Source organism: Strongylocentrotus purpuratus, unplaced genomic scaffold (genome assembly GCF_000002235.5).
Source record: "Strongylocentrotus purpuratus isolate Spur 01 unplaced genomic scaffold, Spur_5.0 spur5_scaffold_10, whole genome shotgun sequence".
In the NCBI taxonomy this organism is placed as follows: domain Eukaryota; kingdom Metazoa; phylum Echinodermata; class Echinoidea; order Camarodonta; family Strongylocentrotidae; genus Strongylocentrotus; species Strongylocentrotus purpuratus.
The window spans coordinates 29,782,510-29,795,449 of NW_022145595.1; the positions used below are offsets into that span (position 1 = coordinate 29,782,510).

A 12,940-nucleotide genomic window follows, 5' to 3' on the forward strand; every position below is an offset into this window, starting at 1 on the left:
TGGTTGACTGTATCGAATGCACGTCGGAGATCTATAAAAGCTACACCATTCAAATACCCTTTGTCTACATTGTCTGACCACTGGTTAACCATGCACAATAGGGCTGTTTCACATGAGTGCTTAGGACGAAATCCAAATTGGTTTTTATAAAATAGATTATGCTGAGACAGATATTCAAAGATATTTAAATAAACTGCCCTTTCAATTATTTTAGATAAAATCGGCAATATAGACACGGGTCTGTAGTTTTTCATTATGGCTGTATCCCCTCCTTTGGGAATTGGTTGGACTCGGGCTATCTTCCAAGCATCAGGGTATACTGAAGAATGCAAAGACAAATTGAGTATATATACTTAACTTTCCATTACATGAGGAATATCACAGATATATTTCAGTATTTTAACAGAGAGTTCATCATACCCAGTTGCTTTTTTGCAAGTATATGATTTTATCTGTTTGATGACGAAATCTATCGAGATATTTGAGAAGTAAAGTAAATCACCGTTTGTTTGTTTACGGTTGTAGCCAAGGAGCTTCTCAACTGGTTGTAGCCCCATGCACTTTCCTCACTACCCTTTTTTTTTATCAAGGCTATGTGCACGATCTATTCTTATTAGCAGTGTTTGCTTTGCTCCGCCCCCAACACATTCAACTCATCCGTGCTGTGCCGCGTGAAATGGCTTGTTCAATCGAATGAGAAACCCCTGTATGCACTCCGAAGAACTAGACAAGCCTCTCTGAACACGGTGTAGAAGCCTACGTCGATCTCGGTCGCGATGGGTCGCTCAGTGGCCTCGGCGACGCTCCGTTGTTTGATGAGCTCGGAATGGAAGGGGCTTGCGACCAAGGGAGAAAGGGATGCGATGGCGGTGACGATGCTCTCAATGAGACGCTACTCGAGTTTTGAGAGATTTGCTTCGAAGTCAAAGTGGACACAAGGACAAACGCTGTCACGATGGCCACTCGCCTCAGCCTCGCTAGACAGTAGCTCGTTACAGGTAAACCTTTAATTTTCTTGCTCAAATTTTCATTCGGATTTCTAAATACATTAAAAACATCGACTTTGGTTTAAACTTCAGAATGTCTTACTTAGTGTACAAATCATCTGTTTGTTTGTTATATTACATAATCAGATGGGATAATTTTTATGTGTTTAGAATTTGTTGATCGTTACTTTTCCGATGAAAAAAATTCCTTTGTCCTAATTGTTTATCTCTGTGCTTGACAAATCTCTACAGTGATACTAGCCGTCATTAATATTGTAGGGAAAAAATAAGCTGGATCTTTTCATGTTTAGACCACATACATTATCACGGGGCTTTGAGAAGAATACATTCATCTTAAAGTTGTAGTGGGTTCTTCACAGCCGTTACGTACTATATAGGCCTACATGGTATATTATTTTCACCAAGGAGATACGTTATATAACCTCCTTGTTGGAAGAAGATTGTTAATGGTTCTGTTTAGTACTCACATGCTTTGTTTTTTTAAATTCAAGTCGTTGCTAAGATTATGGGTTAGCAAAGAAAATATTAGTAAGCTGGAAGAATTGTTGAATACACTTTAATTTTTAGCCTATGTTATGTTTCACTCAATCATTAAGTTATTAATGTAAATATGTATTGCTATTATGGAAATAAAAACCTCGCTTGGGGATAAGAGAGAAAAAAAAAGAAAACAAATATAACCTTATTTTCACCAACAATTTCCTCTTTTCTTTCATTATCTCTCACTCAAAGAGAAAGTGGAAGGAAAATAATGAAAGGAAAAGAATTACATAATACATTTGTAATTTTCTGACCCCTTAGCCATGCATCGCTATTATCATTTTCAGACTGCACTATAATATATCCGAATATATTGCATATACGTACAGAAATGTTCGGTCAAGCTGTGTACAATGGTCAAACGTGCACAAACCTGGTAACAGGCACGAATGCGTATCTATTAATAGACTCGCATTCGGATGACCGTGCTGTAATTGGTCAGTCTGGGTTACCAGTCAGCTGGTTGGTCAAGCCAGACTTAAGCCAGACAGTCCCAGGTCACCTGCCAGACCATTGGCAGACCAAACAAAAACAACTGACCCCTCGGAATTAGCCTCGCTAACAGTCTCTGTTCCAAGAAGTCTTTTGTTCAGCAGAATGATAATAGAGTACTTATAGCTATGTCGATAACTAGAGAAGGTGGAGGAGGATGGCACTCTTGATGATTAGAAGGTTATAGTAGTAGTAGTATGGTATTTATTCATCAACATATCGCAGCCAATGGCTGAATTGCATGCATGATTTACAGAGATTTTATTTTAAAAATATTTTAAAAAAACATCATATTTACAGTTCGTTATTTAACAATAATTCAAAGACAAGAACCTCAATTAAACTCATAAAGGGAAGACGGAAATAAAGCAAATATGGAGCGGGGAGATAAGGAAGAAGAAAAGGAATGTTGAGGGAGAGGGAGTGGAGAGAGAAGGGGAGAAGAGAAGGGAGTGTGAGGGAGAGAGAGAGGGAGCGAGAGAGATAGAGAGAGAGTGAGAGAAGAACAAAGAGAGAGAGAGAGAGAGAGAGAGAGAGAGGAACACAAACACAGAGCTGGTATAATATTAAAAAAAATTGAAAATGTAATTGAAAATGTAATTGAAAATAGTTATTTCATCCACATAAGTGGGAAGGAATTGATTTGTAAAAAGTTATTTTGAGGCAAGAGTAAATACATTTCCACAAACACAGAGCTGGTATAATATAAAACAAATTAAAAATGTAATTGAAAAGTTATTTTATCCAAGTTAATGGGAATGCACTTCAGAATGATTGATTTAAAGAAAAGAATTTTGAGGCAAGAATAAATAGATTTCCACATTTATAGGCAACATTCAAACATTAATCTTCAATTCACTATTTAGAGTTCAGCAGTTTGATAATTTGTGGGATCGCACTATTTTTGTAGCGTTGTGTCCTACACTTTAGTTCTCGTAATCGGTTGCTGTGTCTTAGTTGTCTGTTTGATGATTGGCTTTCCGGTAGCCAATGACGAAAGTTCTTGAACAGCTTGTTGGCAAAGACCCGACAAAGGTCCTCTCTCCTTTCTTTGAGCGATACCAGGTCGCAAGCGCTGAGAGCACGTTGATAAGACTCGTACCCACCGGCTATCTTACCCACCGGCTATCTTTTCATTTTCACTACCAGAGTCTTTTTAGAGAAGATTGAGTTCTGGGAAGAGGTGAACAATAATGTGTGAGCGTTATCATTGTTATTATGCAAGTGTGAAAGAACATCAGATCAAAAATGTTCCCTCAAAAGCACAGCTCTTCCAATACCTAAATATTAAAAAAAAGGGATGTAACAGCATAACAAATCGGGACGGATTTTTACGCCACATGTTCGTGTAGTCCCATGGACATCTTTCTGTGTACAGTGCTTGGAACTTTACCAAGACTGGGCCAAATTTCTTATCATTTTGATGATTCTAGAACTTTGCAGTACACACCAATACTTATATGCTAGACACTAGATGATCAACCTTTTCTGATCGACTCCACACCAGGCGCGGATCCAGGATTTCTTAGGGGGGGGGGGGGGGCCCCAAATTTAAAAAATATGTGAGCCAAATATTGGTACGTAATGGTGACCAACAGTGACGTAATGCGGGGGGGGGGGGGTCGGTGCAGGGAGGGGCGAGTTTCCCCCTCCCTCCTCCGCGAAACGCGGAAGCTTTGACTTTTCATTAAATTATAAGAGAAAGAAGACGGTTCGTTGTACCGTTCTCGAAAATATTTCTCGTCTGAATTTAATTTTTCCCCTCCCGCGCAAAGCGCGGAAAATTTTAGGATTTATTTAATTATTAGAGAAAGAAGACGATTCTTTGTAGAGTTCTCGACTCTTAATCCTCGTCTGAATTCAGTTTACCCCTTCCGCGCGAAGCGTGGAAGCTTTTACGATTCATTAAATTATTAGAGAAAGAAGCAATTCGTTGTACCGTTCTCGACTCTTAATCCTTGACTAAATTCAGCCCCCCTCCCCCTCCTGCACGAAGCGCGGAAGCTTTTACGATTCATTAACCTATTAAAGAAAGAAGGCGATTCGTTGTACCGTTCTCGACTCTTAATCCTCGTCTGAATTCAGTTCCCCCCCCCCTCCTGCACGAAGCGCGGAAGCTTTGACGTTTCATTAAACTATTAAAGAAAGAAGGCGATTCGTTGTACCGTTCTCGACTCTTAATCCTCGTCTGAATTCAGTCCCCCCCCCCCCCCTCTCGCGCGAAGCGCGGAAGCTTTTAATTTTCATTAAATCATTAGAGAAAGAAGACGATTCGTTGTACAGTTCTCGACTCTTAATCCTCGTCTGAATTCATGTCCCTTCCCCTCCCGCGCGAAGCGCAGAAGCTTTTACGTTTCATTAAATCATTAGAGAAGAAGACGATTCGTTGTACAGTTCTCGACTCTTAATCCTCGTCTGAATTCAGGTCCCCCCCCCCTCCCGCGCAAAGTGCGGAAGCTTTTAAGTTTCATAAGATTATGAGAGAAAAAAGACGATTGGCTGTACAGTTCTCGACTCTTAATCCTCGTCTGAATTCAGGTTCCTCCCTCCCGCGCGAAGCGCGGAAGCTTTTAATTTTCATTAAATCATTAGAGAAAGAAGACGCTTCGTTGTACCGTTCTTGACTCTTAATCCTTGACTAAATTCAGTCCCCCCTCCCCTCCTGCACGAAGCGCGGAAGCTTTGACGTTTCATTAAACTATTAAAGAAAGAAGGCGATTCGTTGTACCGTTCTCGACTCTTAATCCTCGTCTGAATTCAGTCCCCCCCCCCCTCTCGCGCGAAGCGCGGAAGCTTTTAATTTTCATTAAATCATTAGAGAAAGAAGACGATTCGTTGTATCGTTCTCGAAAATAATCCTCGTCGGAATTTAGCCTCCCCCCTTCATCCCACGTGAAGCGTGGAAGCTTTTACGTTTCATTAAATCATTAAAGATTCGTATTATCGTTCTCGGCTCAGAATCCTTGTCTGAATTCAGGTTCCCCCCTCCTGCGCGAAGCGCGGAAGCTTGACGTTTCATAAGATTTTGCGAGAAAGAAGACTATACCTTTCTCGATTGTTAATCCTTGTCTGGGGCGGCGGCGAAGCCGGCCCAGGAAGCTCAGAGGTTTTAGGCGTTTAATTAGGGTCAGATGAGCATTTTTTTATAACTTATTATTTTGTGACACTGGCAGGTCACTATTTGGCGTGGGGTCCAGGGGGCGGAGCCCCCCAAAATCAGGGGTTTAGGCATTAAATTACCGTCAGATGAGCATCTAAGGGCCCGCCGTAGGGCCCAAGGTGCAATCAAGGGGGCAGAGCCCCCGGAAGTATTAATAGGGGTTTTAGGCAATTAATCACGGTCAGATGAGCATATTTTGATGCCTCATTATTTTTTAACACTGGCAGTTAACTATTCTTTCTTTCTAGCTCTCATTCTATTTTATTTCTCTTTAATATACTTTTTCAAAAAAAGTGGGGGGGGGGGGGGGGGGGGGCTCGAGGCTCCCAATCCCTGAAGTACCTCGGGCCCTGACATGTAGGAATCTCAAGAATCACATTTCTTGCCTGGCTGCAAATTTAGGAATTTTTCATTTTCCAACAAACACATACAAACGTATAATTTACTAAAAAGTGAGGAAAAATCTCGGAAATGATGTCATTTCAGCATTATTTGTAATCCACCGTTGTGGAATTAGAAATAAACCACGTTTGAATTTGATTTCCCCCAAGCCCCTCCCCCCCTCCCCCTATTAGTACGCCAGTATCTTCTCTTTTCCTTTTTTTCTTTCCCTTTCCTTCTTTCTCTCTTATTTTTTTGATGGGGGGGGGGGGGGGGGTCAACAGCCTGGGAGGCAAGGCCCTTTCGACCCCCCGATCTCCTTCTTCCCCCTTTTCTTTTCTTCTTCCTCTTCTTTCTTTCCCTTTCTCTTCTCTTTCCCTTTCCCTTCTTTTCCTTTCTTCTCTTTTTTTTTTTCTTTTTTTTTTTTTTTGCGGGGGGGGGGGGGGGGGGGGCAAGGCCCGCTCGGCCCCCCCCCCTGGATCCGCGCCTGCTCCACACTGCTTCTTTCAGAATGCAATCGGATGACCAGAACTCAGTTTTATCTTTAAACCTATGTGTTAAATCTACCTCTTATCAACATGAGAGGGGAGAGCGAGAGGCTATACAGCCAATCCAAGTTTTTATTCATTTAACAAAAAAATCAAAAGAAATTAAAAAATAATATTTAAAAGACGAGGGCCAGCATGACAACACGAGATCACATAAATGAAGAAGAAGGATAAGAACAAGAAGGCGAAGGAGAAGAAGAAGAAGAAAAGAAGAAGAAGATGATGAAGATGATGAAGAAGGAGAAGAAGAAGAAGAAGAAGAAGAAGAAGAAGAAGAGGAAGAAGAGGAAGAAGAAGAAGAAGAAGAAGAAGAAGAAGAAGAAGAACAACAACAACAACAAGAATGATTCTTACTTCTCGGAAGGAATTAGAATAGTTGATAACATGTAAACATGGAATAAGGTAGAAACGCTCATCCTGTGCAACCTCGTCATAGAGACATTTAGAATGGCGGAAATAGTTTGCTTGTTGAAAGAATCGGCTGTCGGTAAATAAGAATATTTGTAACCAGTTAAAGTCTTGGGGGGGGGGGGGGGGCGCTAATTTATTAAGAGAGAGGACTTTTTATTTTATTTTCTGGAAAATTGACAACTCACTGCAAATGGTCTGGCGAAGCCAATGGGCGGAAATGGCCTTGATTATAAAGAAAGATGAACAAAACAGAAAGAGGTAAACAAAAAAAGAACGAATAAGAAAAAGAGCGGGAAGGGTAGAGATTGTTGTCACAATCATTTAATGAAAAGAGGTTTCAACAAAATGATTCCAACTTTTAAGGGTAACACATATTAATATGCAGTTTCTAACTATAAAAAAAAATGCTTCTGAAGAAAACAGTAATGACGTGTGGTCCAGTTGCTAGTAGAAACGGGTAGGGTGGAGGAATATGTTCGCTCCAGGCATATGTTTGCCGGTTCACTAGAGCACTTGTGATTTATAAACTGGCTGGAGTTTGATTAATTAAAACTGCCAGAGAACCGACAGTGCAGTAATACGTACCTAGTGTTGTCAACGAGTATTAATTTGTTGATACCAGATACCAGAAGCGGCTATTGTTTGCAATTGAACAATAAATGTATATTAAAGCCCCACTGTCCTACTTGTAGCTACTTGCTCCCTCTATATAGAAAACTTCCCCAATTGGTGCCTGTTGGTCCCCCGTGATCCACTTTTTCCTATGTTAGTTGAGAGCCGAGTTAATGAGTAGCCACCTGTCAATGACCTCGCTGTGTGGTCTAATCCATTCTGGCCCAGTAGTATTGACGGTCTTTAAAATAAACGATGAGGCTGAAGGCTCCTTGTTTGCACTCGTCTGTAAAGAGAATAAAACACAGACGGCACACTTGCCACTGACTAGCTGGTCAAGCCAAAGTAGTGGTACCTCCTTGGTCAACCTAGCTAGACATTCCAAGGTCAGATTCCTTGTCCAAAAGACCGTTTGTAAAAACGCGTCGACAAATCTCCTTTGTGAATTCGGGTCATTGTAGTGATAGCTACATGTAGTTTAACAGTCTGCAAATACTGACCAGCATGTATAACTAAATATAGAATGACCTGCAACCCATGACTCATGCCAGGTCATGTTATGAATGAAACAATGAGTACTTGTACAGGAGATGAATACAAAGATGTCTGACTGACATAGAGCCTCAATAAAGCTATACAACTTATTAGTTCAATCAAAGCTCTCTAACTGGTCTTTTTTAAGAACATAATAGTCAAAGTGTTGAAAGCCCCAAAAATTGGATGGCATAATTTCACTTAAATTGCATCATAATGTGAAAGAGGATGTCATTTAAGACACATTTCTGCAAGGATTTTCAAACCAACGTGTTTGAAGTCGAATATTGATGAAATAATACAGCATTTAGGATTTCTGCGTACCGGTACATCAGAAAACCCAAAATACGTATCCTTTTATCAATATTTGTCTTCACATTTTTTTCGGGGGGAATTTTTTTCCAGAAGTGTGTCTTAAATGGCATCCTCTTTCACATTATGATATAATTAAAGTGACATTTTTGCCATCAAACTTTTGGCGAAATTGGGGCTCCCAAAACTTTAGAGGGGCTCTGAAAATGCCTCGAATGGGTATTATCGAGTACAGTCAAACTTGCTTTAATAGTGACCACCTGTCTACAAACACCACCTGCCTACAAAGACCAAATTTTTGGGTTTCCCTTGCAAATGGTTTCTCACTGAGACATGTACTAAAGGAACCTGTCTACAAAGAGTTTGTCAAAGACCACTTTTTGTGTTTCCCTTGGGTGGTCGCTACAAACAGATTCGACTGTACAATCAGCTAGCATGATCATAACGCTTATTTTCGTATTTATCATTGTTATATTATTACCGTTGTCATTATTTTTTTGTTTTTTTTGTTACCACTATCGTTATTATCATTATTATTTATTATTATTATTATTATTAAAACTTTCCTAAAATTCCAATCCAGAACAATTTCAATACCCCATTGAATATCTGATTTATCGCCTATCTTAAACAGACGCACTACCTTTGTTTTTCAAATGATTGGTTTTGCTTGTTTCTAATTCTTTGAATATTTACAATTTTCCTGATTTTTCAGTGAATATCAACCATTTTTCTTATCCCCGAATTCCGAAATTTCCACATCACCCCTCTCTCTTTCTCTGTCTTTTCCATCTCTTCTTTTTGATGAATTCAAAGGAGAAAGGGGAGGGTGGTGAGAGAGAGAGAGAGAGAGAGAGAGAGAGAAAGGATCAAGGAGGAAATGGGGGAGGGGAGTGAACAAAATTAGGATTATACAAAAATGAGAGTTTAAATTATTTGATTAACCTTTAGCTGTATCATTTTCATCGTATTTAATTCGTCATGGATTTATTTTTGTTTGACGTCTACCCCCTCCCCCCCCCCCCCCATCTAAACAAACTATAAACTTAGTTAAAAGTTCCTACTGGAGATCTTTCTAATGTCCTGTATTGTTTTGTATCTATTGACACTTTCAATTTTTTCTTGTTCTGCCACAGGTTTTTTCAGTTGGGAATGTGAAGAAAACGAGTGTACATGAACTTCATCGACTCTTAATGGCTCACAAATTTGACTATGTCCGCTTTGAGCAGAGCGACATGCATGGACTGGCAAAATGCAAACTGGTGCCAATAAACCACTTCCGGAGCAAGATGAACAAAGGTATCAACTTTTCGTTAAGTCACATGATTAAAGATCCCAACGGAACAAAAGTTTGCGGGACAGGTCTATGGTATGAGAAAGGGATGGGAGATGGGATAGGAGTGCCCGATCTATCGTCATTTAGGGTGTTACCTGGTGTGACAGTGCTGCCAGAGTCATCGTTGATCTCACTGAGGATGGTGTTCCTCTGAACGCGCATCCCCGGAACATCGCTCGCCGACAGATTGAAGAGTTGGACTCCATGGCGCTGTCCATCTTGGCAGCTCATGAATTTGAATTTGTCGTGGAGGACGAGAAGGATCGTATGCCTATCTTCGACGGCATGAACTGCGGATACTTGATGAATATCTCTCGCGCAGAGTTGCTCGTTCAACAGTTCGCACGAGACTTGCCTCAGATGGGGCTAAACGTAGAGACCCTGGAGAGTGAAGCAGGAGCAGGGCAATTGGAGATCACCTACCGACCCACCACTGGTCTCACCATCGGGGATAACGGATATACCTTGAAAACATCCATCAAAGAGATCTGCCAGAGACAAGGTTACGTCGCGTCTTTCCGCTCTAAACATTCCAAAGATTGTACATCGTCATCCCACTTTTGCCACTCCCTGTGGGACAGCAGCAACACGACGTCTCTCCTCTACGATCCGCAGCATCCGCAGAGGCTGTCAACACTTGGACAGCATTGGTTGGCAGGGCTTATCCGCCATGCTCCTGCCTTGACGCTTCTGATGTGCCCTACCATCAACTGCATCCACCGTCTCGGCACCACCGTAGTAACACCTACAACGGCATCATGGGGTGTGGACAACCGCTCTTGTGCCTTCCGACTGAGTCAGCCGCCGAAAGACAACAACCCGGACTCGTTTTTCATAGAGAATCGGATGGGTGGGGCAGGGAGTAACCCTTACCTCACAATGGCGGCTACCATAGCTGCTGGTATCGACGGCATCCGGAACCAGATCCCTCTCCCAGCACCAGTCCAAGGCATGGCGTCCACCACGGCACCATGCCCCCATGACACCAACCAGAACCTTCCAAGGACCATGCAGGAATGCTTGGATGCCTTCCAAGCTGATGACGTCATACTTGACGCCATGGGACCAGAGTTTGTTCAGTGTTTCACGGCCCTAAAGGAGGAGGAGATGAGATTACATCAGAAAGCTGCAGAAAATGGTGATCATTCGTGGCATTACTCATTTGTGGAGCATGTCTAACTATAGATCCAGATGTATTTTCAACTTTAATTGTTGTAATTGATAAAACAATCCAGTGTCCACAATTAGTCTGAGTACAGATTTAACATTATGCTCCGTGTCAAAACTAAATGTATTTTGACTGTTTCATGTGAAACACCTTCTAAGTAATAACCCACCAAACTGTATGAATAAAGAATTATACTCGGTCACGGTATTCAACATGGCATTAGTCATTTGTTGAACACAATATTCCACAAAAGATCGACAAGACCAGCCGTTATAAGCATAATTATTCTAACAGGGTTTCAGCATTTGTTCCTTGTCATACCTGTCAAACCTACATGGAATAACTGCTTCTTATAAAGTGCCTTCTCAGTACTAACACACCAAACACTATGAATAAAGTATTATCCTCGGTCATTGTATTCAACAACGATTCTGTACTCTACATTGCACATTCTTCACTATGTAATTATTATTTTATGTTGTATGAAGTATTATAATTCTCGTCATCCTTTCAACAATTTGTATTCAAAAGGATAACAACTATTTCCGAAAAATCCCCCTAAGGCCTGTTGAAATGTGTGAACGTGACAATGTCGTATTAAGAATCCGAATAAGATTTCTGTTATGTTTATGGTTTACCCAATAGGGGGTTCAAATTGCCCTTGAGTTGAATTTTTTAAGAAAATAGTTATGTTATTTCATGTTATATCTTAAAACAGTTGTTTTTTTTAAATCTAAGTTGAAACGAAACATTATGTGACTCTGTGGTCGTATATGTTACCCCCCCCCCCGCAGTACCCTTGTTTGTTTTTGGCGTAAATGTATTATGTATAGAGATCTGTAACACTCTAAACTTGATTTTCTTTTAATTGTAAGCACCCAATATTATACAAATATTGTATGCACCGAAGCCGCATACCGAGGTTGAAATAATGACACCAGGGAAATTCTGAATTAGAAGGTGAATACAGGTATCTGGTATAAGGAACATCGAAATGCGTGCAATATTTTTTGATATAAAATGTTGGTTACTTGCAATGTTAGGCCTTTGTCTTGGAGTCGGCCACTCTCGATAACATTCAGACTGCATTCATTTTCCGTCAGATCTAGATGCGAGCTGCTATGACGTGGCGTTAAATGCCGTTTCAAAAGGCCATCTTTACAAATAGTTTTTCATATAGAGTGTCTTTTTTATATAGATTTATTTGTTGGTGAAAGATGTTGCATAAAATCATTTATATACATTTGCGAATGATCAACAAGACTAGAAAATAGCTTTTTTTAAATAGTAAATTTCGTGCCTGTAACTTAATTTGTATCGACTAATTAAACGATGCTTATTCCGTCAACGATTAAAAGCCTAACTTCTTGAACCGAGTTGATGGTGAAATAAAAATGTTCACCTAGTTTGTATCCAATTTGTTAATTGTAAAACTAAATTTTTAAAAAGCTATGAAGTTGTTGAAAATATAATGCCTTTGAACTATGCAATAGTGACTGGTTTCTTTTTTATCATTTAATTTGATATCGTACTTATATTTTAATTTTTGTATAATGATTTTTTAAAATAGTAAATGGATTCATGGTTCCTCAATACAGAAGCCCTAATGTATGTTGGATATCAAGAGCAGATTAAAAGTGAATGATGACAAGCTTTTTATATATAAGATATATATATATATATATATATATATATATATATATATATATATATATATATCTTTCTCTCGCTCTTCTCTTTCCCTCTTTCATGTCCCTTTCGCTCTATTATTCCCTCCTCTCTCTACATGTCTCCCCATCTCCCAATAATTATGCTTTGCTCACTCGCTCTTTAATGATCTAATATAAGCCTTCTTTCTGACATCGTCCAATATTAGTTTCACGGCCATTAACACGATTATATACACGTTATGATACATTCCCTTTAACGATACAAATCGCAAGTTATAGAGTACACTGCAAACGTTTCATGTCCCTTTTAAATATGAGTCACATCTTTTATACATTTATTACGCTAATATTTGTTATCATTGATATTATAATTAGTAGTGATAGTAGTATAGTAGTAATATTATTTATATTATTATGTATATATGTGAAGTCCTCAATGTTAACTTAACCTTTTATAATGTGTATCGAAGTGAGTTATATATATATTTCTCTACATCATTTTAACATTCTATGACCTTGTATCATGTACGATTATAATCAAATTATGCTTGATCAAATTTTGCTTCATCTTGTACATATCTTATATTTAAGTAAATGAAGAAAAACATAGATACTTGGTTTCCGTTGTCTTTTTTCTGCTTTGTTTAAATTTTAGCCATTCAAAAATCATTATTGTCCCTTTAATGGGAATATGATACTAATGATAATAATAACACGAAGAACACAAATAGCAAGAGGGGACCCTTGCCATTTGTGTCGTCCTTAACAT

General features: G+C 39.5%; 1 protein-coding gene across 1 annotated transcript; it reads left to right on the forward strand.

Moving 5' to 3' along the window:
* Window positions 1-362: 362 nt before the first annotated feature.
* LOC587612 (lengsin) lies at window positions 363-11,211 on the forward strand. The gene is made up of 2 exons (XM_030980018.1): window positions 363-998; window positions 9,134-11,211. Exon 2 carries the CDS (start codon window positions 9,538-9,540, stop codon window positions 10,510-10,512), a length of 975 nt encoding a protein of 324 aa, XP_030835878.1. The 5' UTR covers window positions 363-998; window positions 9,134-9,537; the 3' UTR covers window positions 10,513-11,211.
* Window positions 11,212-12,940: the final 1,729 nt, after the last annotated feature.